This window comes from Rana temporaria, chromosome 7 (assembly GCF_905171775.1).
Source record: "Rana temporaria chromosome 7, aRanTem1.1, whole genome shotgun sequence".
NCBI classification, from domain to species: Eukaryota; Metazoa; Chordata; class Amphibia; order Anura; family Ranidae; genus Rana; species Rana temporaria.
Genome location: NC_053495.1, coordinates 43,436,601 through 43,463,702, shown reverse-complemented (window position 1 = coordinate 43,463,702; position 27,102 = coordinate 43,436,601). Strand labels below are relative to the sequence as shown.

At 42.4% G+C, this 27,102-nt stretch overlaps 1 protein-coding gene across 3 annotated transcripts in view; it reads right to left on the bottom strand.

Moving 5' to 3' along the window:
* The window catches only part of FGD3 (FYVE, RhoGEF and PH domain containing 3), a 312,502-nt gene that overhangs the window by 59,399 nt on the left and 226,001 nt on the right, over window positions 1–27,102 (bottom strand). For all 3 annotated transcript variants that reach the window (XM_040359284.1, XM_040359285.1, XM_040359286.1), the window contains 3 exons: window positions 12,954–13,046; window positions 10,902–10,981; window positions 7,017–7,047 (listed from right to left, as the gene is read on the bottom strand). In XM_040359284.1, the coding sequence (XP_040215218.1) occupies window positions 7,017–7,047; window positions 10,902–10,981; window positions 12,954–13,046 (204 nt within the window). The remainder of the gene's footprint in view (window positions 1–7,016; window positions 7,048–10,901; window positions 10,982–12,953; window positions 13,047–27,102) is intronic.

Genomic DNA, 27,102 nt, shown 5'->3' with positions numbered 1-27,102 from the left:
AATAGAGAACATGTTCTCTATTTTCTCATTGTTCTATGGGAGAACTCGGCCCGCCGAGCTCCTCGGCGGCTTCAGGGCTGAACTCGCCGAGGAACTCGATGTGTTTGGCACGTCGAGTTCCCTCGGCCGTGTGTACGAGGCCTCAGTCTTATACCGCGTACACACAAACCGGTTTAATGTCATGGAAAAAACAATGTTTTTCTCGATGTGATTCTTGTCAAGCTTGCCTTGCATACAAACGATCGTGAAATAAAATGCTTGAGCAAAGCGCGGTGACATACAACAGCACTATAAAGGGATAGTTCCATTCGATTAGCGACACCCTTTGGGCTGATTATGCAAATTTCCCTTCTCATAACCTGCTTCTGAGCATGCACGTTTTTTCCCCCGTCAAAGGCTACACACGACCGTTTTTCACAAAATGAAACACAACGAGAAAAAATAGAGCATGTTCTAAATTTTTAATGGCCATTTTTCACGTCAAGAAAAATGCTCCGGAGCCTACACACGGTCGTTTTGAATAACCAATTTAAAAAAAGGCATTTTTCTCGTCATGAAAAACGGTTGTGTGTGTACGCGGCATTAGTGCAGTTCAAACTTACCCATTCTCTGAAAATTGAATGGTGGTGGATTCCTTATCAGAGTGCGACTAAGCAGTCACTGTCAGGCCCCGTACACACGACCGAACATGTCTGCTGAAACTGGTCCGCGGACCAGTTTCAGCAGACATGTTCGGTCGTGTGTACGGCCGACCGGACAGGTTTCCAGCGGACATTTGTCCAGCCGACCGTTTTCCGGCGGACAAATGTTTCTTAGCATGCTAAGAAACATGTCCGCTGGAAGCCTGTCCGTCGGACATGTTCGGTCGTCTGTACAGACTCACCGTACATGTCCGATCGGCCGCCATCCCTCGCATGTGTCGAAGTGATTCGACGCATGCGTGGAAGCATTGAACTTCCAGGGCCGCGCACATCGCCGCGTCATCGTCGCCGCGCGGCCACATCACCGCGTGTCGTGTACCCGCGGATTTCTGTCTGATGGTGTGTACAACCATCAGACAGAAATCTCTGGCCGGACATGTCCGCTGAAAACGGTCAGGCGGATCGTTTTCAGCGGACAGTCCATCCGTCTGTACGAGGCCTTAGGTGTTCAAAAGGCAATCTGCCACCTCCGAAATGCCTTTTGTTTAGTTTTTTTGCCAAATGGCAATTTTTAATGGGACTAATGCTCCACAACCACGATGCTGCCTGTCAACTCAGCTTGCTGCCTTAAATTTACTGCAGACACCATGAGTGAATAGCATCCTCCAGCTGTACAGTAGCATTTTAGGTGGGGGGGTGGGAGCAGTAAAACCACGGTACAAATGCCTGTTTTTTAAGTGCTATTTCCCCCCTAATCCTGGCCACCTAAGTGAAAGAGGCTTAACAAAATCATTAAATAAAAAAAAATTGATGGAGGTATTTACTGAATATTGTTTTTATTTTAACATTAGCTATACACTACAAAGACAAAAGTTGGCAGAGACCTGGTCATCACAGCTATTTGAGTCTTGGTTAGACATCCAATTTTAAATCCATGGGCATGTTGTAAACTGGCTAGAACAGCTTTAACTTTTCTGGCTGGGCTTTCCGCAAGGTTTTGGAGTATGTTAGTGGGAATTTGTGCCCATTCAGACAAAAGCGCTGCTTATGCTGGACTAGAAGACATGGCTTGCAAACAGCATTCCAATGGATTCCAAAGGTGTTAAGTAGGGTTGAGGTCAGGGCTCTGTGCAAGTCACTTGAGTTCCTCAACACCATACTCATCAAACCATGTCTTTCTGGACCTGGCATACGCACAAGGGCACAGTAATGCTGGAACAGGAAAGTGCCTTTCCCAAACGGTTTCCACAAGGCTGGAAGTGCACAATTGTCTAAAATGTCTTTGTAGGTTGTAGGATTAGCAGTACACTTCACTGTTAAAACTCAATAATTTACAAGGGTTGTCCACATACTTTTGACATTTAGTTGGTAAAATATGATTGCTTAGCATATTTTTGGTGACTCCTTCAAAATGTTGTAAAAATCATTGAAGTGAGTGAAAATAAATTGACAGCAACTGTACAAACGACCAAGCATTTACACCGATCATGTTAACTAGTCATTTAAATAAATAATGGAGGCTGTACAGTGTATTTTAGCTTCTGCTAATATATTTGTCCTAGAATGTACATTTTACAGAAACACATGCTGATCCATCCTTGTATTACACACAACATAATGTGATAAGACAGGGTAGTCATATCCTTCATTATTACATTCACAAGTAAGACAGATCTCATTAAAACAGCCTGTCAAAGCCATCTTGCCATGAATGCACTGACTGCAGTGAATGCGATTGCTCCTGCTGGATAAAGCGGTGTGTCCCGCAATGTGACTACACAGCAGGAGCAGAAATTGATACACATATCGAAAATGATTTATGCAAAAAAAGTCCTTAAAGCGGGGGTTCACCCAAAAAAAATATTTTAACATTACATTCTGGCGAGTTGTGATAATGACATTAGGCTATTTTTTTAAAATCTTTGCCGTACATACCGTTTTATAGATATATGTTCACCGCGGCTTCCGGGTATAATCTGCGGGACTGGGCGTTCCTAATTGATTGACATGCTTCCGACCGGCGCATACAGAGTGTCACGAGTTGCCAAAAGAAGCCGAACTTCGGTGCGCAGGCGCCGTATAGAGCCGACTCGCAGTCCGGCTTCTTTCGGCAACTCGTGACGCGCTGTATGCGCCGGTCGGAAGCATGTCAATCAATTAGGAACGCCCAGTCCCGCAGATTATACCCGGAAGCCGCGGTGAACAAATATCTATGAAACGGTATGTACGGCAAGGATTTAAAAAAAAAAACAGCCTAATGTCATTATCACAACTCGCCTGAATGTAATGGGTGAACCCCCGCTTTAAAGCCTATCTAAACCTAAAAACAAAAATCAATAGTATTTCAGCTGATCTGTCTTTCAAAATGGTGGCTGCATTATTTTACTTTCATTTTCATCCAGTAATCCTGCCATTAACACATTTCCTGTCCTATTGTGAAAATTGTACTGAACAGCATGGTGTTAGGACTATATAACACCTTCCTCATCTTCTTTGAGCTCACTTTATCTAGGAAGGAGGTGTCCATGTTTTTTTGTATCTCAAAGTCCATTTAAACTCTCAGTTTAAAAGAGCTTAATACATTTATCTAGATTCAGAAAGCTTTCATAGACATATGGCTCTGCAATCAGCTAATTGAATGCTCCCTGGAGAACGCCAACTCTAAAGCTGGGTAGAAGAATCAAAGAAGACGCCGCTCCAGGTGAGCAGTCACTACAGTCTGAATGCGCTGGTTGCAAGCCCTGGCCCGCCACCGATAATCAATAGGAGGAAAAGAACGGCTGCACACCACAGGAACGTTCCAATGATTTTATTCCAAAAATAGCAAATGACAGCCAACAAAGAGAGTGTCCGAACCCAGAGTCTTTGTTGGCTGTTATTTTCTATTTTTTGGAATAAAATTGTCAGAACGTTCCTGTGGTGTGCAGCCGTTCTTTTCTTTCTAAAGCTGGGTATACAGGGGATATTTTTTTTTCATTTTTTTTTAAATACGTTTAATGTATGGCGGGTCAAAAAAAAAGTCAAACCCCTGTATCAACACAAATAATGTTGATGCAGGGACCTCTCCTGTTGTGTCTTTGTATTGTGACAGGGGGACTGGGGACTATCCTCAATGCCAAAATACACTAATCAGCACTTGCAGCCATTGGTTGAACCAGCAAGCGCTGATCAAATACTGTTTCTCCAGCATGACCGGTCAACTGGTTTCTGAACAGAGAAGAGTTTTCACATACCGAAAGTTGCCAGGCCCCTGCTGAACCAATCAACTTTTGGTACTTGTGTACCCATCATAACTTGCAGAAGGCATCTTTCTGCACAGAGTTCAATGCTTTCACACAGAAAGTAAGGGTTCTTCTTTACAGAAAGCTGCCAGAGGACAGGCTTTTCTTTTTGGGCTATGGCTACTTTTTAGGGTGAAACTATAAGACTGCATAACTTTTGCTTTAAAGCATTCTATGGAACTTTTTTCTAACCCAACTTCCTAACTATGTAACTATATCAAACTGGACTCCAGTTATAATGATCACTTGTCCCCCACAGATGTCCCTTCGTTGTAGTATAATCTCCCACTGGAATAAGAAAGACATCTCCAAGAGAAAGACAAGTCCTCTTACAGCAAAAAAAGTAGTGGTCACGTAGCCTTCCTCCTTTGAAGTAAAGCACATCAGAGATGGCATAACTGATTCTGCTAGCAGGACTATGCAGAAATTGCAATCTGCACAGAGGTGGGAAGGTGACACTAATGGCAACTCTAAAGCAGCTATGAGGCAGCAGTGTCAGCTTTCCCTGTAGATATTGCCATGTCAGACTGGTTTCCACTATTAAAACACAGGTTTAATCAGCAATAACAGAAAAAGAGCAGTCTTGTGACTTCTATCAGTATCTGGTTACAGATTGTAGGGATGATTTTCATACTGCACTGGCTGTCCTATCAGGATGCAGGACCCCTGGCTTTCTGTCTGGACAGTGCTGATTGGCTCTGTGCTGACCACATGCACTCTTCTAAGAAAAAAAAAACTCTCTAACAATGCACACCAAACTGAGCATGTGCAGCCTGACTTCAGTAACTCCGTCTTATCCGGACATGTTTTGGGGGCAATGCAAGAAGGGGAGGATCTGTACAAACAACCTCTTCAGTTCCACAGTGATTATAACAAGCATACTTTACGACATATATAGACTGATTTTACTGTTGTGGGTTTAGTAACACTTTAATTCCTGGAGTGAACATATCTTTTCTTCTTTCATAATATATTTCCGTTGTGCATTCTTATCTTTAATCCATTCCCCAAAGAGTGCCTCCTTTCCAGGTATAAAATAATTTGTCTCCGTAAGTGTGAATAATGGTGAATTGCATAACCATTTTGCTTGTCTATTAATTAAATCCCAAACCCTTAATACATTCCGTGTTAAAACATTTGTGCCCTTCTCTAACTTTTGATACAGATGTGGAATCCATACAACTTTGCCCAAAGGTGCTTTACTTAACATGTTTTCCATTTTTACCCATCTTTTTTCACTTAAAAGAGGAGTATGAGTTTTCGTTTTTTTTTTTTTATTATTCATACTAACCTTGGTGGATGGAGCATCAGATCGATGCTGCAGCTGTCCCCCGGCATCTCTGCACTGAGAACCGAGCCACCGAACATCGCCGATGGCTCGGTTCTCACTCCTCCCCAAGCAGAGAGATGCTGCCTGTCAGTCAGCATCTCTCCTGCTCTAAACCTCCACGCTCATTGGAGCGCTGAGCTGTGGAGGGGTGAGGTGCGGCTGTCTCAGCGTCCCACTGAGATGCTGAGACTGCCATCAATCAAGGCAGCTGGTGGATCCAGGCTTGGGAAGTTGAGATGCCTCGACTGATGGCAGTGACGTCAGCACAGAGCGGACTTCAGACCGCTCTCCGCTGAAATTGGGTCACAGGAGTGCATAAAGAATTGTACTCCTGTGACCCAGAGGAGAAGCCCAGCCTGGACTTCTCCTTTAACTACTTGCCGACCTGCCGCCGTAGGCGGCAGGTTGGCTCTCCTGCGCGAGAGCCCATAGCTCTACGTCGGCTCTCTCGCAGGCCACTAGGGGCGCTCGCCCCCGACTCCCTTGCCCGGCGGGCGCGATCGGCGCCGGGCACACGCGATCGCTCGTTACAGAGCGGGAACCGGGAGCTGTGTGTGTAAACACACAGCTCCCGGTCCTGTCAGGGGGGGGGAAATGCTGATCCTCTGTTCATACAATGTATGAACAGAGGATCAGTGTTTCCCCTAGTGAGGCCACCCCCCCTACAGTTAGAACACACCCAGCGACATACTTAACCCCTTCCCCGCCCCCTAGTGTTAACCCCTTCACTGCCAGTGGCATTTTTATAGTAATCCAATGCATTTTTATAGCACTGGTCGCTATAAAAATGCCAATGGTCCTAAAAATGTGTCAAAAGTGTCCGCCATAATGTCGCAGTACCAGAAAAAAATAAATCGCTGATCGCCGCCATTACTAGTAAAAAAAAAATATTAATAAAAATGCCATAAAAATACCCCCTATTTTGTAAACGCTATACCAATCAATAAACGCTTATTGCGATTTTTTTTTACGAAAAATATGTAGAAGAATACGTATCGGCCTAAACTGAGGAAAATTTTTTTTTTTTTATATATTTTTTGGGGAATATTTATTACAGCAAAAAGTAAAAAAATATTCATTTTTTTCAAAATTGACGCTCTATTTTTGTTTATAGCGCAAAAACTAAAAACCGCAGAGGTGATAAAATACCACCAAAAGAAAGCTCTATTTGTGGGGAAAAAAGGACGCCAATTTTGTTTGGGAGCCACGTCGCACGACCGCGCAATTGTCAGTTAAAGCGACGCAGGGCCGAATCGCAAAAAGTACTCTGGTCTTTGACCAGCAATATGGTCCGGGGGTTAAGTGGTTAACTTTCATGTCCACGCCACCAATTGTGTTAACAGTACAGCATTATTAGAATACCTTTTAAAAATCTGGCACAGCTAGACCCTCTTGCATGTTATCCTTGCTCAATACCGAGAACTTTATTCTTGGCTCGTAATTCTGCCAAATATACTTTAGGATCATTGCTTTTAATGTCCAAAACTATTGCTAATGCAGGTTTAATCAGCAATAGCAGCAGTAGCATAAAAAAAAAGGTAAATAATATTAAAAGCATTTACATAAGCCTTTCTGTTTATACTTCAACGTTAACATATAACTCTATCTAATGGCCTATATTTTAATAATGTCAGGGACTTAAGTGTTATTTCTACTGCTTGAATGTTTTCTATGATATATAGACAAGAGTACACTAAAATAATTTCTAGTAGCTATTGTCTGGCATTCCAAGGTTATATAAACAATTAATGTTGGTGTACTTGCCTGGATCCATTCTCTTTTCTCCTCTTCAGTCCTACAAATAGATAAACCAATCAAGTTATTTAACTTGATGACCTCAAATATAATATACAATACAGAAACTGATCTGTGATGAACCACTTAGTACATTTCTATGAATGCATCGTAAACCGACTACTTGACACACAAATAAGTTATGTGAAAACAGCTGATTACACAAGTTACTGTAATACTGTTCAGTGAATTCAAGGCCTTCACCCTTGTGTTACAGCAGATGTACAATTATCAGAGCTTTATTCTGATAGAACATACTATGCCAACACAGCTGCTGATGCAAATGCCAAACCACTTTCCAGGGACACTTGGCTGCTTGGCAGACACATGTAACACATAAGACGTTTTCCTTATAGACAGAATATGGCAGTCTGATTTCTATCATCATGGGCCCACTGAACTGGGATAATCTTCAAAGGCACTGTACTTTAATACTCCTAGGGCACGCTTTTTTACATGCTATCCATGCTTCCCTGGTCAGATTTTAAAGGGGTTGTAAAGGAATTTTTTTTTTTTTCATAATAAGCATCCTTTACCTGCAGACATTCCTCTTTTCACTTCCTCATTGTTCGTTTTTGCTCAGAAGTTGCTCTATTTCTTCTCTGTTCTGTTCACTTCCTGCTTGTCTGATTTTACTGACCACCGTGAAGGGAGGCTTTACTGCGGTGGTCAGTAACGTGCTCACCCCCTCCTGGGAACTACATCTGTGTGGCAGGACGCTCTCTATGTGTTAGAGACTTCAAGGAGGTGTGAATTACTGGGCGTGCCGCAATTCATACTGGGAAATGTAGTTCTTACATGAACGAGCGATGCAAACCAGGAAGTGAATGAGAGAACAGAAACTAGAATGCCGGAGGTGATATAGATGAAGGAATTTAATAGGTATTTACTAGTTTTTTAACAGAATCATTATACTATTCTGTCTGTTTACCTTGCAGACATTAATTTTAGGCAAAACATTTTTTTCCTTTACAACTCCTTTAATGCTCTTACTTCATGCACATATTTAAAGTGATTGTAAACCCCTGAAACTGCCATGAGAGCTTTTGGCCGGGAAAACCGGCCGTGTGTATGCTCCATCGCAATTTTCCCGACAGGAAGACCGCCGAAAAAAAGAAAACAGAACCAGCTCTCTTTTTTCCCGCCGGGATTCCCGGCGTTTAACCCAGCAGTTTTCCTATGGGAAACACAGCGATGGAGCATACACAGAGTTTTACAATTCCTTGCTAGTCCCGCAACAGCTGGAGGGCCATCATTTGGAGATCCGTGGTTTAGATCAAAGCATATTTATGTATTAGAATGGCCCAGTCAAAGTCCAGACCTAAATCCAATTGAGAATCTGTGGCAAGACTAGAAAAGTATAAACAATACAGTGCCTTGAAAAAGTATTCATACCCCTTGACATTTTCAATACTTTGTAGAACCACCTTTCGCTGCAATTACAGCTGCAAGTCTTTTTGGGGATGTCTCTACCAGCTTTGCACATCTAGAGAGTGAAATTTTTGCCCATTTTTCTTTTCAAAATAGCTCAAGCTCTGTCAGATTGGATGGAGAGCGTCTGAACAGCAATTTTCAAGTCTTGCCACAGATTCTCAATTGGATTTAGGTCTGGACTTTGAATGGGCCATTCTAACACATAAATATGCTTTGATCTAAACCACGGATCTCCAAATGATGGCCCTCCAGCTGTTGCGGGACTAGCAAGGAATTGTAAAACTCTGAAATTCAGAGACATGACTAGGCATGATGGGTACTGTAGTTCCTGAACAACTGGAGGGCCATAGTTTGAAGACCCATCATCTAAACCATTTCATTTTAGCTCTGGCTGTAAGTTTAGGGTCGTTGTTCTGCTAGAAGGTGACCCTCCGCCCCAGTCTCAAGTCTTTTGCAGACTCTAACAGGTTTTCTAAGCTTGCCCTCTGTTTAGCTACATCCATCTTCCCATCAACTCTGACCAGCTTCCCTGTCCCTGCTGAAGAAAAGCACCCCCACAACATAACACTGCCACCACCATGTTTCACAGTGGGAATGGTGCGTTCAGGGGGATGTGCAGTGTTGGTTTTCCGCCATACATAGCGTTTTACTTTTAGGCCAAAAAGTTCAATTTTGGTCTCAACTGACAAGAGAACCTTCTTCCACATGTCCCCCACATGGCTTCTTGCAAACTGCAAATGGGACTTCGTATGGCTTTCTAGCAATGACAAGGATTTCTTCTTCCATAAAGGCCAGATTTGTGGAGTAAACAAATAATAGTTGTCCCGTGGACAGATTCTGCCATCTGAGCTGTGGATCTCTGCAGCTCCTGCAGAGTTACCATGGGGGTTCTTGGCTGCTTCTCTGATTAATGCTCTCCTTGCCTGGCCTGTCAGTTTAGGTGGACAGCCATGTCTTGGTAGGTTTGCAGTTGTGCCATACTCTTTCCAATTTCGGCAATGGATTGAACAGTGCTCTGTGACTCTGTGAAAGGTTCAAAGCTTAGGAACTTTTTTTCTATAACCTAACCCTGCTTTAAACTTTTCCACTACTTTATCCCTGACCTGTTTGGTGTGTTCCTTGGCCTTCGTGATGCTGTTTGTTCACTAAGGTTCTCTAACAAACCTCTGAGGGCTTCACAGAACAGCTGTATTTATAATGAGATTAAATTACACACACACACACACACACACACAAGTGGACCATTTCTTAATTAGGCAATTTCTGAAGGCAATTGGTTCCACAATATTTTAGTTAGCATGGAAATGGGTTTGGGACTTTGAATGAGGCATGTGAATAACACATGCCTCCATCCCTAAAAGTTGAAAGAAAGAAAGGGTTGGGACTTTAAATGAGATGCGTGTTGATGCAAACAGTATGTATAAGTAAATAAGTAAAGTTGTATAGCGTAATAACCAGGCTCAAACTTACCAACCAAATTGCAAGCCAAATTCAACTGTCTAACTTAGTATGTTAAAAGCAGAGGATTTCAACTTTTAGGGATGGAGGCATGTGTTATTCACATGCCTCATTCAAAGTCCAAAACCCATTTCCATGTTTACCAATAGGGATGGAGATGCGATTTTGATGCTTATACATTTACCCTTATGCGTTTTTCCAGTGCTTTATTGCTATACCTATTTTAGATGGAGACTGGCTGGTGACACACACCCCTAGTCACCTGCTCTCCATCTACTCATTAGCACTTGTATGCCTCCATTAAGGAAACTAGAAAAGTTTAGTTAGGACCACAGGAATGCAGAGAGCCTTGTAAGCGGCCTGAGGCTTATCCATATATTAGCAAATGTGTGCAACCAATCCTTTGCTTTTAACATACTAAGTTAGACAGTAGAATTCGGCTTGCAATTTGGTTGGTAAGTTTGAGCCTGGTTATTACGCTATACAACCTTACTTATACATACTGTTTGCATCAACACGCATCTCATTTAAAGTCCCAACCCTTTCTTTCTTTCCACAATATTTTAGTTAGGGGTATCAAAGTAAAAGGGGCTGAATACAAATGCAGGCCACAGTTTTCAGATATCGATTTGTAAAAAAAAAAATGAAAATAATTTCTCATTTTCCTTCCAATTCACAATTATGTGCCACTTTGTATTGGTCTATCACATACAATTCCAATCAAATTAATTTACCTTTTTGGTTGTAACATGACAAAACGTGAAAAATTTCAAGGGGTATGAAAACTTTTTCAAGGCACTGTGTGTGTGTGTGTATATATATATATATATATATATATACACAAACACACACACACTAGGGGTGCAGTTGGCTGTCAAGGGGTATGAATACTTTTTCCAGGCACTGTACATATACTTTTTGGGAACAGATGTTAAAAAAAAAAATCAAGAAGACAAGAAATACCTGGCTTGCAGTTCTAGTGACCGCTTCTTCCCCGTTATCAGAAAAGTATGAGATGAGTTTGGTTTTACAATTTCCTGGATCTGGAAAGAATTAAAAGACAGTTATAATTTTCTTGCCAATAATAAGATATTAACAGCTGCTTTCTTGTGCTATCCCTACTGTAAAATACAGGCATAAGGTAACTCATTTACCAAAGTGTTACTAATATGAACAGTCATTGTTTCTCTGCAGCCAATCAGATTCAAACGTATATATTCCATTTGTCACTTTTAGAGCATGTTTGAATTAGCGACAGTTGGGAATTAACATCAGTTCCTGACAATGACTGGGCTAGGGTTGAACAGACTGGGCAGATTACACAGGGATCTCTGAAACCTGTCATCCTCCAACCATTGTCAGGTAGATCTGGAAACTGGTAATTTCTAGGGCAGGTAAAAAGAGGAGAGGATTATTATTATACAGGATTTATATAGCACCAGCAGTTTGCACAGCGCTTTATAACGAGTGCAGATAGTACACTTACAATACAATTCAATAACGGGGGAATCAGAGGGCCCTACTCATTGGAGCTTACAATCTAGGAGGAAAATGAAAGTACAGGGTTTTCAGGGATCATCTAAAAGCGAACATAGTAGGAGATAGTCGGACAAATTAGGGTAGGGAGTTCCATAGGATAAGAGAGGTTTTGGAAATGTACTGAAGGGGATTGTACTACACTAGGTAGTGACATGGCGGACTTTCAAAGGCAATCACAGGGACATTTTGGGTTATATAAAAAATAAATTTAATTACAAAAATATATAAATATACAAATAAATTTCAATAAATGTTGAGAAAGATACATAGATACATATTCTTAAGCAATATATTAGTCTCGCCCTTTGGCGAGACGAATATATTGCTTAAGAATATGTATCTATGTATCTTTCTCAACATTTATTGAAATTTATTTGTATATTTATATATTTTTGTAATTCAATTTATTTTTTATATAACCCAAAATGTCCCTGTGATTGCCTTTGAAAGTCCGCCATGTCACTACCTAGTGTAGTACAATCTCCTTTTTTGAACTACTATTTCGGATGTGGGCTAATGTGAGTGCTTATATGTTATCCCCCTTCCCCTTGTTTTTGTACTGGAGGGGAGTATGGGAGGAGGGGACAAGGGAACTAAAAAGCAGGGGGTCTTAGGAGGAATAAAGGGAATGAATAGGTTGGCATTTTGAGACTAGGCTAGTGATGTGGCTGGGGGATGAGTTGTGGATGGCTTTGTAAGTTGTTAGAAATTAGACTTTAATTTGTTGGGTGAGCGGAAGCCAATGGAGGGATTGGCAGATGATCCCGGCAGCAGCAGTCATGATGGACTGAAGGGGGAATAGCCTATGTAAAGGTAATCCCTAGCGTGTCATGATCCTACGGGGTAAAAATGACCGCACCAGCCAAGCAGATACTGGCTGGAAAAAGCGCCCAGAGGCGATTCAGTTCGCATGCATTGCGCTATACAAGTCCTTCATTCATTCATTCATTCATTCAATAATGGAGTGAATTAGCAGTAGTCGAGGTGAGAAATGACCAGGGATTGAATTAGGAGCTTTGTGGTGTCATTGGTTAGAAAGGGGCATATTTTGGAGATGTTGCAGAGGTTTAGGCAACATGGGGTCTTTAAGCAAGCCATAGATGACCCAATTTTCTTTCCTTCCATCACCGGTGGAAGGAAAGAAAACTGCTCAATTCTCTTGCGCAGTGCTATTATATTCTGAAGGCAGGGGGAGCCTTCCTGGCCAGCAGAATATAGTGATAGCCTCTGGCAGTAATCGCATATAGATAAATCTGACAGGCTGGTTGTGGCTAAGTTGATCGTGTATCAACTTGGGTACCATCAGGCTGCCCATACATGGATCGAAATTTGTCCGGTCCCTGCAAAACTGACTGAATTTCAATCCATGTATTCCTGGCCAGCTTTAGGCTAAAACAGGTTTTGGGCTCCAGAGCCACCAGGAAAAGTGATCTAGAAAAACAATAGACACAGGTAGCATGTTGCTTCTATACTCACCTGAATTCCAGCAATGTCAATCTTTTCCCGTACACTGAACTTCTGTCCCATCAACCTGAGTTTTGGAACGCAGTATAGAATCATGATGTTAAACTAGAACAGAACACAAAAGCAGAATAATAGATGAGTTTCCCGTTATTACGTCTTTCATGGTCTAAAACAATGGCTCTTAAATTGTGCTCTGGCAACAAGCGCTGGAGGTTCATAATTCTAAGGAAGAAATTGCTTGATAAACACAAAGTGCTATACAGTATAATATACAGTATATATATATATATATATATATATATATATATATATATATATATATATATATATATATATATATATAAATAAAAGAGAGAGAGAAAAAAAATTCTAAAGCAATATGCCCTATGAAAGTGCATGCACATTCGTTCTTTGTGAATAAGGCAACAAACAAATGTCATCATGCTTTTTCCTGTGCTGAGAAAAAGTCTTTCATTGATTTAAAACTTAAAATATAAAATTTTGCCACTAGATGGTGCCAAGTCTTCTCCACTCTATTCCCAGCCCAAAAAAAAATGTTTTGGCTGGAGTTCCAATTAGAGACAATGCTTTTGGGAAAGAGATGTGTTCTACGGTTGAGTCATTAAGATCTATTTTGCACGAAAGCAGTGGAAAGGGCTTGTAGAGATGTCTCGCTCCCTGCTGGCTGCAAGTGGTAAATATAAAATATGCATAAGCTGTATATTTTAAATTTGACTCATTAAAAAAGTTATGTTATTGAAATCAGCATGAAGCATAATAAAATATTAAAAATGTATGCTCTATTGAAGTATGAAATATATGCAAAATATTAAATTTTCCTTCTAAAATATGATAAAAACATAATAGTTTTGCAAGATCATTTGTACTGATGCACAGCAGTGCAAACATAGGTGATGCTGTTTACAAGGTAAAAAGAAGAATCAGGTACAGCTGTGACATGGTTTAAATGGTCTTCTGATCATAGAACATGCACTGGTTTACTTCGGAATTCCAGATATGAAATTTTTCTATAGTAACATTGATCCAGCTTGGACCATACCTGTGGGATCCCATTGGAAGCTGGAAATGACTTTACTACAATGGGTATAGAAAAGAATCACCCCCCTTTAAAATAATCACAGTTTGTTGCTTTGCAGCCTGAAATTAAGACAGACACAGGTTTTGTTTTATCCAGCTGTATTTACTCATTGCAACATATAACATCCACGTGAAAGATATAACAGCAACATATCGGAATAAAAAATAAAAAAATGAAAAACAAACAAACAGACATTGAGTTGGAAAAGGATCAACCCCCTTCCTAAAAAATACTTGTAAACTCAATCAGGTATAGCTAATCACCTTCTCAATGGCACACAAAGCCATTTGACTTTCAACTGTGATGAGCTGTGGTAATTTTGATTGGCTCAGCATGAAAAGAGCTTTCCTGGAGCATTTTAGTCCCTGGTAGTTCAAATGAACCAAACAATCAACTATGGGTGGCAAGGCACGGGCAAAAGATCTCCGATATAAAGTTGTGGACAGACAAGTCAGGAGATGGAAACAAACAGTTTTAAAAGGCTACATCAATGCCTAGAAGCACAATGAAGTCTATTATGAAGAAGTGGAAGGTATTTGGTACAACACAGACCCTCTCTGGATCAGGACGTTACTCCAAACTGGATGAAAGAGCCAGGAGGAAACTGGTCAGAAAGGCTGCCAAGAGGCCTACAGCAACTCTGAAGCAGGTGCAGGAATTTATGACAAAGTGGTCATTGTGTGCATGTAACCACAACATCACAAATCTCCACAAATGTGGCTTGTATGGGAGAGATGCAAGAAAAAAGCCACTCCTCAAGAAAGGCCACCTGCAGTTATGACTGAGCTTTGCCAAAACGCACCTTAAAGATTCTAAGGCCACATAGAAAAAGGTGTTCTGGTCAGATGAGACTAAAGTCCCGTACACACGGCTCAGAATCTCGTCAGGAAAAAAACGTTGTTTTTCCTGACGAGATTCTTGGCAAGAATCTCTTGCCAGTGACTTGTCGTTAAGGTTCCCCTATCGAGATGGTTCCTGTAAGGACTGCGCAGGCGCAATCCTTGCCGACGGAAATCTCCGAACCTCGGTCGGCATCCAGGCTCATTCCTTAACATCCCCGTGGATTGGAGGATGTTAAAAAAAAAGCCAGGAGGCCGAGCGAAGCGAGGACGTGAGGCTGACTGGCCCACTTTCCTCTATTTCCACGTTGCCCTGGATGCTGGCCGAGGTTCGGAGATTTCCATCGGCAAGGATTGCGCCTGCGCAGTCCTTAGGAACCATCTCGTTAGCCGGAACCATATCGGCAGATCACCGGCCGAGTGTACAGACACTCCATTCAAAAGAACCGCCGTTCTTTTGAATGGCACGAACGCGGTGACTTCATCGACTACGACGAGCATGCGCTCGTCACATTCGATGCCGTCGCCGCCATCTTGCCACACCCTACCTATGCTTTGGAAGCTACCGCGCATGCATCAAAGTCATTTCAAGCATGCGTGGGTTTCCACGGCGACAGGCAAGTATACAGACACTCGGGTTTCTCAGCAGGAAAACACTGAGAGCAGGTTCTTTATTTTTCTCGTTGAGATTCTGGGCAGTTTTCTTGACGAGAAACCTCAAAGCCTCGTACACACGCACAGAAAGCTCTGCCAGCAGTTTTCTTGCTGGTTCTTGCCGAGAAAACCGTGCGTGTGTACGAGGCTTAAGCCCTGGTTCACATTGATGCTCTCACTACTTCACTTAAAGTGGCGTGATTTCAAAGCAGCAAGGTCAGCGCGATTTCAGCCGCTACTTGATAGACATCTGTGTCGCTACATGCACAGATGTCTATTGAAGTCGCACCTGAAATTGGCAAAAGTAGTGCAGGAACTACTTTTGCAAATCAGTGCGGCACCGCAAAATCGGTGGTGCACCGACTGAAACAGCGCCATTGCCTCCAATAGGCTGAGACTTGTAATGCGATTTGAGAGATCAAATCGCATGACAAATGGCTCCAATGTAAAACAAAGGCTAAAATAGAATTATTTGGCCTCAACACACGATATGTCTGCCGGAAATCCAATACAGCTCACCAAGCAAATAACACCCTTCCTACAGTAAAGTATGGAGGTGATAATATCCTGGTATGGGGGGGCCAGATTCAGATAGGAGATACGACGGCGCATCTCCTGATACGCCGTCGTATCTCTAAGGCCGGCCGGTCGTATCTATGCGACTGATTCAGAGAATCAGTTACGCATAGATATCCCTAAGATCCGATAGGTGTAACTGTGTTACACCGTCAGATCTTAGGCTGCAATTCCAGGCCGGCCGCTAGGTGGCGCTTCCGTATCTTTTACGCGTCGAATATGCAAATGAGAAGTTACGCCGATTAAGAAACGAACGACCGCCCGGCGCATTTTTTTTTTACGAGGTTTGCGTTCAGCTTTTTCCGGCGGAAAGTTACCCCTGCTATATGAGGGGTATGTGCGGCGTATCCTATGTTAAGTATGGCCGTCGTTCCCGCGCCGAGTTTTGACATTTTTACGTCGTTGTTCGCGAATACGGCCGGACGTAATTTACGTTAACGTCGAAACCAATGACGCCCTTGCGACGTCATTTGGAGCAATGCACGCTGGGAAATTTTGCGGACTGCGCATGCACAGTTTGTTCGGCGCGGGGACGCGCCTGATTTAAATATTACACGCCCCCTACCTGCCGAATTTGAATTTGGCCGGGGGATTTACGCTACGCCACCGCAACTTTACAGACAAGTGCTTTCTAAATAAAGCACTTGCCTCAAAAACTTGCGGCGGCGTAACGTAAATCAGATAGGTTAGCGGATCTTTAGATCCGCGTAACCTATCTGAATCTACCACGGGTGTTTCTGCAGCAGGGACTGGAGGACTTATCAGTATAGAATAAACGAATGGGGCAAAATAGCATCAGATTCTTGAGGAAAATCTGCTTTACAAAATGAAAAAGAAGCAGTAATACACAAATATTGTGTGTGTGGGGGGAAAAAAGCCTAATGATTATATACGGTTTAAAATATATATGTACTTGCCCAGGGCACATTCACAATTGCTAGGAACCTGGATTTCAAAGCATTAAATCACAATGATGAGATTATTCCAATAAAGCAAATTGCTTTCACAAGCATTTCTAAGAAAAAAGAAAAAAGCAAACTATAAATTCCCTTTAAACTCCTGCAAGATTATAGAAAGAAATTCTCAACTTTTTACATGAATTCCCAGCCCCCAACATTTGTGCTCGGCGCCATCTGTTTAATGTCATTGCATCTTTCTGTACCGTCTTTTCCTTCAGATGCTTTCATTGAACTTTTGCAGATATAATGGCAGCCATTGCACAAGGTAAAGAAACCTCAAAGGGGCGATAACACAGAATTCGTTTTTCAACCCAATTCTCAAAGCACTAAATTAATTTAACACCTCTGATGGTTCTTAGCACTACGAGTCCCTGGAATTATATCCCGGGGACAGAAGGACTTGTAAAGGCAATCTTTCTCAAGATGCCTCATTAAAGAGGAACAGTCAGTCATTTTTTCAATATTCCATCTATTAAATCTTCTGCCCTTGTTGTTTTAACTTTGGATAGTAAATAACTTATACAGCCCACTTCCTGTTGCTTGTCCGGTCATTAGCCTAGGCTTATGACATCATGCACAGCGCTCTCTCTCAATCTTGTGAGAGTTTGCCAGGAAGGGAGGGCGAGTCATAAGAGGGCCAATAAAAGCTGCAGGGCTGCAGACCTGGAGATGTGCCTCTATGTAAATCCAGGAAGTAAATTAGGAGCAGCTTCAGCTGCCCACAGTTAAAATGGTTGCAGCCAGACTTATGCTGACCATACACTATACAAAAACATTGGCCAAAATTCGGTAATTTGGCCAGCTCTTTTGTTTTTCGGACAGTTAAAGGGCACAAAATCGAAAATCGTTGGGACATTTTTGAGCCGAAAAAACAAAAGACAAGTTTGAACATTTTACAGGAGACAGCGGCTCCTGTCCATTCATCTTCAATGCTGAGAAAGGGACTGGGGAATCTGTGTCCTCAGCCTCTTTCTGTGTCTCAAAGGGGAGATGTCAGGGGTCTGATATCTCACCAAAGCCCCCCCAACAGGGTTGATTAACCACTACATCACCGAGCCCATTTCTGAAATTTGGTGTTTACACGTTAAAATATTTTTTATCTTTTTGCTATAAAATTACCGTACTTAGAACCCCAAAAATGTTATATATATTTATTTCTTTTCAAACACCCTCGAGAATAAAATGTCTGTCACACCGTATTTGCGCAGCGGTCTTACAAGCGCACTTTTTTGGGAAAAAATACACTTTTTTGAATTAAAAAAAAATAAGACAACAGTAAAGTTAGCCCAATTTTTTTTATATTGTGAAAGATAATGTTACGCTGAGTAAATTGATACCCAACCATGTTACGCTTCAAAATTGCGCCCGCGCGTGGAATGGGCGACAAACTTTTACCCTTTAAAATCTCCATAGGCGATGTTTAAAAAAATTCTACAGGTTTTGAGTTACAAAGGAGGTCTAGGGCTAGAATTATTGCTCTCGCTCTACCGATCGTGGCGATACCTCACATGTGTGGATTAAACACAGTTTTCATATGCGGGCGCTACTCAAGTATACGTTCGCTTTTGAACGCGAGCACGGCGGGACAGGGCGCGTTTAAAATAGTTTTTCTCTCTTATTTATTTTACCTTTTATTTTTTTACTGTTCTTTAAATAAAAAAATGTCTCACTTTTATTCCTATAACAATGAATGTAAACATCCCTTTTAATAGAAAAAAACATGACAGGTCCTCTTAAATATGAGATCTGGGGTCCAAAAGACTTCAGATCTCATATTCACACAAAAATTTTTAAAAATTGTAATTTGGAAAAAAAAAAATGTCTCTTTTAAGAGCTATGGGCGGAAGTGACGTTTTGACGTTGCTTCCGCCCTGCAATGACTTGGAGACAGGTGGGGGCCATCTTCCCCTCACTCATCTCCATGTCAGGCTAGAAAGAGGACCAGATCGCCTCCTCCGTTACCGATGGCCACGTTAAGCAGCGAAGGGCACCAGAGCGCTGCAGGAGGAGGACCCTCTCCCGCCACCGATAAGTGATCGAAACCACTTTTATCTGAAAGAGGACCGCTGGCTCTTGAAGAGAATACCGGGGTTGTGGTAGCTAGCTGCTACCATAACAACGGTATTCCTCTTCAAAGAGAGGACGTTTATTGTCGCACGGCAGGTAGGAAGTGATTAAATAAAAAAAATACAAAAAATATATGAAATTGTAAACCATAGTTAAAAAAAATTAAATTATAATAAAAATGATAAAATACAAAACTACTGGCACCACCCCCTTCCCCTACCAACACTGTCTACTGCCCAAACCCCCTCCCTTAAAAGCATATAAAAAAAATGTAATTGTAAAAACGATATAAACTAAATAAAAACTACTGACACCATCACCGCCACATACGTCCACCCCTTCCCCAGAATTCACAGTGAATTAAAAAAAATATATATATATTATTTAAAGAAAATAATAAGCAACAAAATTGTAAAAAAATAATAGAGAAATAATGAAAACAAAAAACTACCGACACTGCCCACTACCCCCACCCGCGGATTGCAGGACTCGGCCCCGCCCCCCGGTGCCAGTGTCATTGGATTTGATTGACAGCAGTGCGAGCCAATGGCGGCGCTATCAATCTATCCAACGAAGAGCAGAGAAGCCCAGGCAAAGGAAGAGCGCGTTCGCGACCCGGGACTTTTTCAGGGCTCAGGTAAGTAAAACGGGGGGGGGGGGGGGCTGGGGGGCCGGTAATCATATGTTTTTTCACCTTCATGCGTAGGAAGCATGAAAGTGAAAAAACATGAACCTTTACAACCCCTTTAAGTTCCACAGTGAGTCTAACAAGCATGCTATGCTGCATATACAGACTGATTTCAAGAGAGAACCTCAACCCGTTTCAAAAGAGTTTTCATCAGGAGGAAAATTATATATTCTAGAATGTAAATATATGTAAGTATCCATTATACACCAAGTTAATAGTTATACAAAAAAATAAAAAAATAAACAAAATTATATTACATTATATATTTTTTTGTATATCTATTAACTTGGTGCAGAATGAATACTTACATACATTTACATTCTAGAATATATAATTTTTCTCATGATAGACTCTTTACGCGTTGAGGTTCTCTTGTTGCCATCTGAATGACATCTTAATAGATAGAACTTCTTATTATACTCTTGATGTATGATAATGTTTAATCATTGTCAATAAAGTGTATATTATACAACATTTTCCTTTATTAGTCAATCTGGTACGGCTAAAGTCCCATCCAGTTCCCATTTTTGAGCAATTACAGTTCAATTTATGTGCTCACCGATGACGCACTATACTTTTCCTTTAACCACTTGCCGTCGCCGCACCGTCATTATACGTCCACAAGGTGGCTCTCCTAGACGAGACCACGTAAATGGACGTCCTGCCTTTTAGCCGCCACTAGGGGCGCACGTGCGCCGCCGGAGGCGCGCGCGCGCCCCCGACTCCCGTGCGTGTGCCCGGCGGGCGCGATCGCCGCCGGGCACACGCGATCGCTCGGTACAGAGCGGGGAACGGGAGCTGTGTGTGTAAACACACAGCTCTCGTTCCTGTCAGCAGGGGAAATGCTGATTTTCTGTTCATACAATGTATGAACAGAAGATCAGTGTTTCCCCTAGTGAGGCCACCCCCCCCCCACAGTAAGAACACACCCAGGCATACTTAACCCCTTCCCCGCCCCCTAGTGTTAACCCCTTCACTGCCAGTGGCATTTTTATAGTAATCTAATGCATTTTTATAGCACTGATCGCTATAAAAATGCCAATGGTGCCAAAAATGTGTCAAAAATGTCCGAAGTGTCCGCCATAATGTCGCAATACCGAAAAAAAAATCGCTGATCGCCGCCATTACTAGTAAAAAAAAATATTAATAAAAATGCCATAAAAATACCCCCTATTTTGTAAACGCTATAACTTTTGCGCAAACCAATCAATAAACGCTTATTGCGATTTTTTTTACGAAAAATATGTAGAAGAATACGTATCGGCCTAAACTGAGGAAAAAAAATGTTTTTTTATATATTTTTGGGGGATATTTATTACAGCAAAAAGTAAAAAATATTCATTTTTTTCAAAATTGTCGTTCTATTTTTGTTTATAGCGCAAAAAAATAAAAAAACGCAGAGGTGATCAAATACCACCAAAAGAAAGCTCTATTTGTGGGAAAAAAAGGACGCCAATTTTGTTTGGGAGCCACGTCGCACGACCGCGCAATTGTCTGTTAAAGCGACGCAGTCCCGAATCGCAAAAAGTACTCTGGTCTTTGGGCAGCAATATGGTCCGGGGGGTAAGTGGTTAATGAATGCGATTGTGTGGCCTGCCTGATCCTCTATAATGACCTGACTCTCTGAAGGAAATAGAAGCATGAAGAGGCATAAGTGCTTCCATGCTAGCACTCACAGTATTGTACATAGAATAAAGCAGGAGTACAATCTTCAATATAATATCTGACCTGACTCAAACACGAGTGGCTCCTGATCCAGCATTGGCTATTTTATCATTAGGAATAGACAGGTTTTCATTTAATCTTCGTAGAACGATAACCCATCTACTCTTGGCAGCTAGATTGTCGATTACAAGAAAGTGGAAAGATCCCGATCCGCCTTCCCCTGATGACGCTATTGACCTCTTGGATTTACATAATTCCTATGAAAGGATTTTAGCGTCATCCTTGGGCTCTCTTCATAAATACTCAATCCAATGGGACCTCTGGAACGTCTGGTTCAAAAACAGGACATAATTCTGTTTACCTTATTTCCTCCGTCACGTTGTTTACTATTCAGATAGGAAATATGAGAGGAGATAGCTCTCGAACACTATGATTCCCATATGGGGTGTTCGGGAAAGCTAGTTCCTTTATTTTATTTGTTTGCTAATGTATTTCTTTCTTTTTCCTTTGATATTGTGATTTGATCTCTTATTGACTTGATACTATTGAGAAAATATTCTACAGAAAATACTCTACATTTTTTCTTATGATGATTGGTAGTATTATATTGCTTAGCCAACACATATCTGTATGTTAGATAATGAGTATTACTTTGTCTCCTACTGTTACGATGCATTGTGTACTATATGCTATTGTAATGCATTATTTTGTTTGATTGAAAAATATCAATAAAAAACTATTGAAATAAAAAAAAATACATCATCTATTCATGGACCCTGTTCTCCTATTGTGGAAGACATATTGAGCAAAGCGCTGCACATTTATATTTCATGTGTGAATTCCAGCTGTTCTTCTGTACTTTAAGCTGAATCTATGCTACATACCAGCTGCTCTGGGTGAGCAGTTAGCCAAAGTAGAACAAAGGAACGTTTTGCACGGTTCCACATCAATGCTAAATTAAGAAATAAAAAAAATACCGTATGTAGCGCCCCCTTACTTTCAGTATGGGCACTACGCTAAAGTTAGTGGGGAATGGGAGAGTTATTTTATTCCCATTCACAATTTGCTAAATTGGGACTTCTGTCATTCCAGAAACGTCCACTGGGTCAGTCTGTGCTCCAGGGATGCAATATTATCCCTGGCCAGCAGTTGGCACCAGAGGGGTTCTGGCAGAGCAACTTTCCCCAGCAGCCAATTAGAGAAGTTTCTCCCTTGCAAGGCATGCTGGGGAGGGGTATATCTGTGACAGGTGTCATGTGCTAGGCAAGTTTTCGTGGGGTCCCAGGTGCGTCATCCACCTTCAGGGTGCGCGCATCCATGGACCCTGCCAGCGCGGCCCACCAGGCCAGAATTGCAGTCTACACAAACCCTCATCCGGAAGTAAAAGGGGACTCCAGTGACTTACTGGGTCCCCAGTTCTATTGAAAGGATCCCAGGCTGGGTGTCGTTCGATTGGGGGGTCGGCTTGAGGGGAACCCAGAGGCAGGTTGTCCAACAGGGCTTGAACGAACCAATCGGGGATCTGGTGACCGGAATGTTGACAGGTACGTTTTGCTGTCATCTGGTGACCTATGCTAAAACCTACTGGGAGGATTCGCTCCATTTATCCATCTAGCTCACCTAAAGTAATTGGCCTGTGGCAGAGGCCCTAGAGCCAGGTCTGTGAGAGAGATCTGTTCCTCCCAGCAAATCCTAAGTGACACTTCGGCTGCCAGGCTTGTGAGAGGGGTCTGCCTGGGGGCACTTTACCCACTCCAACTAGAGTGGCGACGAATAATAATTTTGCACTCAGTATGGGCACTACGCTAAAGTTAGTGGGGAATGGGAGAGTTATTTTATTCCCATTCACAATTTGCTAAATTGGGACTTCTGGTCACTCCAGAAACGTCCACTGGGTCAGTCTGTGCTCCAGGGATGCAATATTATCCCTGGCCAGCAGAGGGGTATATCTGTGACAGGTGTCATGTGCTAGGCGTTCCATTTAAAATGAATAGCACAAAAAGGTGGCAACGCAAGTAGAGTGTTGGCAAATGTAATTTTTACTGCCAGCAAGCAAAACGTTGTCACTTTTCTTCTGCCAGTAAATACCATTAAGAGGAAAAGTTTGCCAGTAAAAAATATCGCTGCGACACTTGGCCCCCGAACTGCACATGTGCAGTTCTGGTCCGGAGGCGTCCGAGACTGTCCAAGTGCCTTCTACAGTGTGTTCAGTCAGCGCCAGCAGGGGATGGGACTGGTGGAGGCAAGGCCGGGACAAGGGGTGGCCCGGAGGTGAGGCTGCCCTGGGCACTGCAGTATCATTTAAGGTAGGGGGGGCACTGCAAGGAGATTGGGTGGAGGAAATTTGTGTTGGGAGGGGGTCTAGGAGTAGTGATTTGGGGGAGTTGTGTTGAGAGGGGGGATGGAGGAAGAGGTTTTGTGCTAAGAGGGGGAATTTGTGCTGGAAAAGGTAATATGGTGGGGGGGGGGATTTGTGCTAAGAGGGGAATTTTTTTGGAGGAGGGTGTATATGCTAGTAGAAATGATTGGAGGGTATTTGTGCTAGGAGCAGAAAATTGGAGAAGGGGGGGGATTTGTGCTAAAAGGGGGGGGGGGTGTTAGGAGGGGGGGGGATTTTTACTCAGAGGGGAAATTTGAGGGGTAGAGGATTTGTGCTAGGAGGGAAAAGTTTTTTTTTTTGGACAGGGATTTGTGCTGGGGGCATATTCGGAGAGAGGGGGATTTGAGCTGGAAGGGATTGGGGGGCAAAGATTTGTGCCAGGAGGGGGGATTTCAGCAGGGTGTGCGGATTTGTACTGGGAGGACAAGTATGCAGTTTAGTGCGCGATTTTTTTGGGGGGGGGGGTTATGGATGACAAGAGGACCCAGAGACAGAGCATTTTTTTTTAATAGGTATTTATTATATGATAAAATGTAGCTCCTCAAAAAGCAAAATGCTTGCTGAAAACTTTTTATTCTGAAATAGCAGACCAGTAAGTGTATGGTCATTGTACAATTAAAGCTTCATAAAGCATTGCCAGGCAAGAACACGCACTTACAGTAGACATTAAGAGATGACCTCACTTCAAGCACTCAAACATCCCCCCTATTCAGATGCAGGCTTCAACGAGTTCGTTCACCCATGCTCTATGTACAATTTTCCCCTCGCCAACCGTCCAATGTTCCCTCACTGGCATCTTCTCCATGGCTTTTTCTAGGTGCTGGTCTTTGGACATCTTGATTGGCTGGTGCAGGATGGCATAACTGTCTTAAGTTCCTCTTTAAACTTTCCAGAGTGAAATGCATTAGGGGGTGGAGTTTGAGCAGCATGTGCAATAATCTTTTCAAGACTGGTATCTCAGTGCGGCATTTATATTTCTTGGATCACGGACAGTTAAAGTGGTCATTAGGTAAATAAAAATATCTGCCAGCCCCTCTGTTCTATCAATTTATCTTCCGCTGTTGCCCTTAGATGGGGGAAGAAAACAAATCGGAGTTCATGTGACCAGCCATATAAAGGTGTAGGGGGGTGCAGACAGCTCACACACACAGGAGCTGACAGGCAGGGAGGGAGGGAGGAGGAGGAGGAGGAGGAGGAGGAGGAGGAGGAGGAGGAGGAGGAGGAGGAGGAGAGAGGAGAGAGGAGAGAGGAGAGCAGTGGGATGACGGAGTCACATAAACTGACCACGGTAATAAGGGTTTAGCAGCCATGATTACCATAGTCAGCACACACAGAGGAACACAGGAACAGGGAGGATCATCCAGGTTGTTTACAGCTTAGAGAGGTACAGATCTGCTATAAAGGAAACTGCTATTCCGCAACAGGGATAAAACTTTTTTGCGGAAGGGAGTTTGACAAAACAAGTGGCCACTCATTAAAATTAGAAGAAAAGAGGTTTAACCTTAAACTACGTTGAGGGTTCTTTACTGTAAGAGCAAGCAGGATGCAGAATTTCCTTCCACTGGCGGCGGCGGTATCAGCCGTCGATAGTTTAAAAAAACATTCGATAAGCACCTGAACACAACATACAGGGATATACAATGTAATACTGACATATGATCACACACATAGGTTGGACTTGATGGACTTGTGTCTTTTTTCAACCTCACCTACTATGCAAGTATGTAAGGGTTGGCAGCTCATGTGCTTGTTTAGCACCACAAAAGTAACTTCACAAGTATGATAACCTCAGCTGATGGTCCCTGCAAAACTATACAAGTTTCTATGATGTCATAGACTCTAATAACACTGTCTGTTTTTACAGTGCATTTTATAATTGAAACATGATTTTACCACTACACAGCCATTAAAATAACTGGGCTCTGATATCATTTTCAGAGATGACTGCTCGTTATCCTGACCAGGGAACCAGTCTAGACTCATCAGACAGAGACCTGATCTGCCCCCTGCAAAATGATGATGAAATATTCTAATTAACACATGCAAACAGGATCCAGGCACTATTATACTTGTCTGGATTATTTTTAGCTAGCCCACTCTGCTTATTTTATATGCCATCTCCCTCATGTATCCACAAGGCAGGGGGTTTTATCTGTCTCCTTCAGCTACAAAAAACCCTTATGTGTTCTTAATTAAAGGGGATCTGGAGTCTTTTTAGGGATAAGCTACATGGGCAGTTTTAATCTCTTGCTTCTGAGAGATTGTAGCTCTAGTCTAATAAGACTATAGCTTCAATGGGAGATTTGTATTTGCTCAATCGTGCTACTAAAACCGATCGGAGTAGCAATCACAAAGTCATTGGCTCCCTGTAGAGTAAGGTACACCACTAACATTTTCAGTTATAATTAGAAGTCCTTTCAGACATAGGTGCCCACAATGCAGACATGCTGCTAATCACATGACTTCACTTTCCAGTTCCAGGTCATGTGACTTAGGACCGACAGCAAAGACTCGGGGCAGCCACTTGCATTTTTGCTGCTTGGAGGTTTCAAAGCTCAAATTGGGAGCATTCCTTTTATTAATCTATCTTTCTATGGTCACTCTAGATCTAAAATAAATGCCAGATAATTAGCTGGATTCAGGTATCCGTGCCTAACGTTAGGCAGGCGTAACGTATCTCATATACGCTACGCCGCCATAAGTTAGAGAGGCAAGTGCTGTATACACAAAGCACTTGCGTCCTAAGTTACGGCGGCGTAGCGTAAATGTGCCGGCGTAAGCACGCCTAATTCAAATTGTGAAGAGGTGGGCGTGTTTTATGTAAATAAAACATGACCCAACGTAAATGACGTTTTGAACAAACGGCGCATGCGCCGTCCGTGGACATATCCCAGTGCGCATGCTCCAAATTACGCCGCAAAGACTTATTGGTTTCGACGTGAACGTAAATTACGCCCAGCCCCATTCACGGAGGACTTACGCAAACTACGTAAAAATTTCAAAATTCTACGCAGTTCCGACATCCATACTTAACATTGGCTGCGCCATCTTTTTGGTGGAATATCTTTAGGCCTGAAAACGCCTTACATAAATGGCGTATCTTTACTGCAACGGGCAAGCGTACATTCGTGAATAGGCGTATCTCGCTGATTTACGCATTCTAGGCGTAAATCAGCGTACACGCCCCTAGCGGCCGGCCTAAATAGACAGCTAAGATACGACGGTGACGGCGGT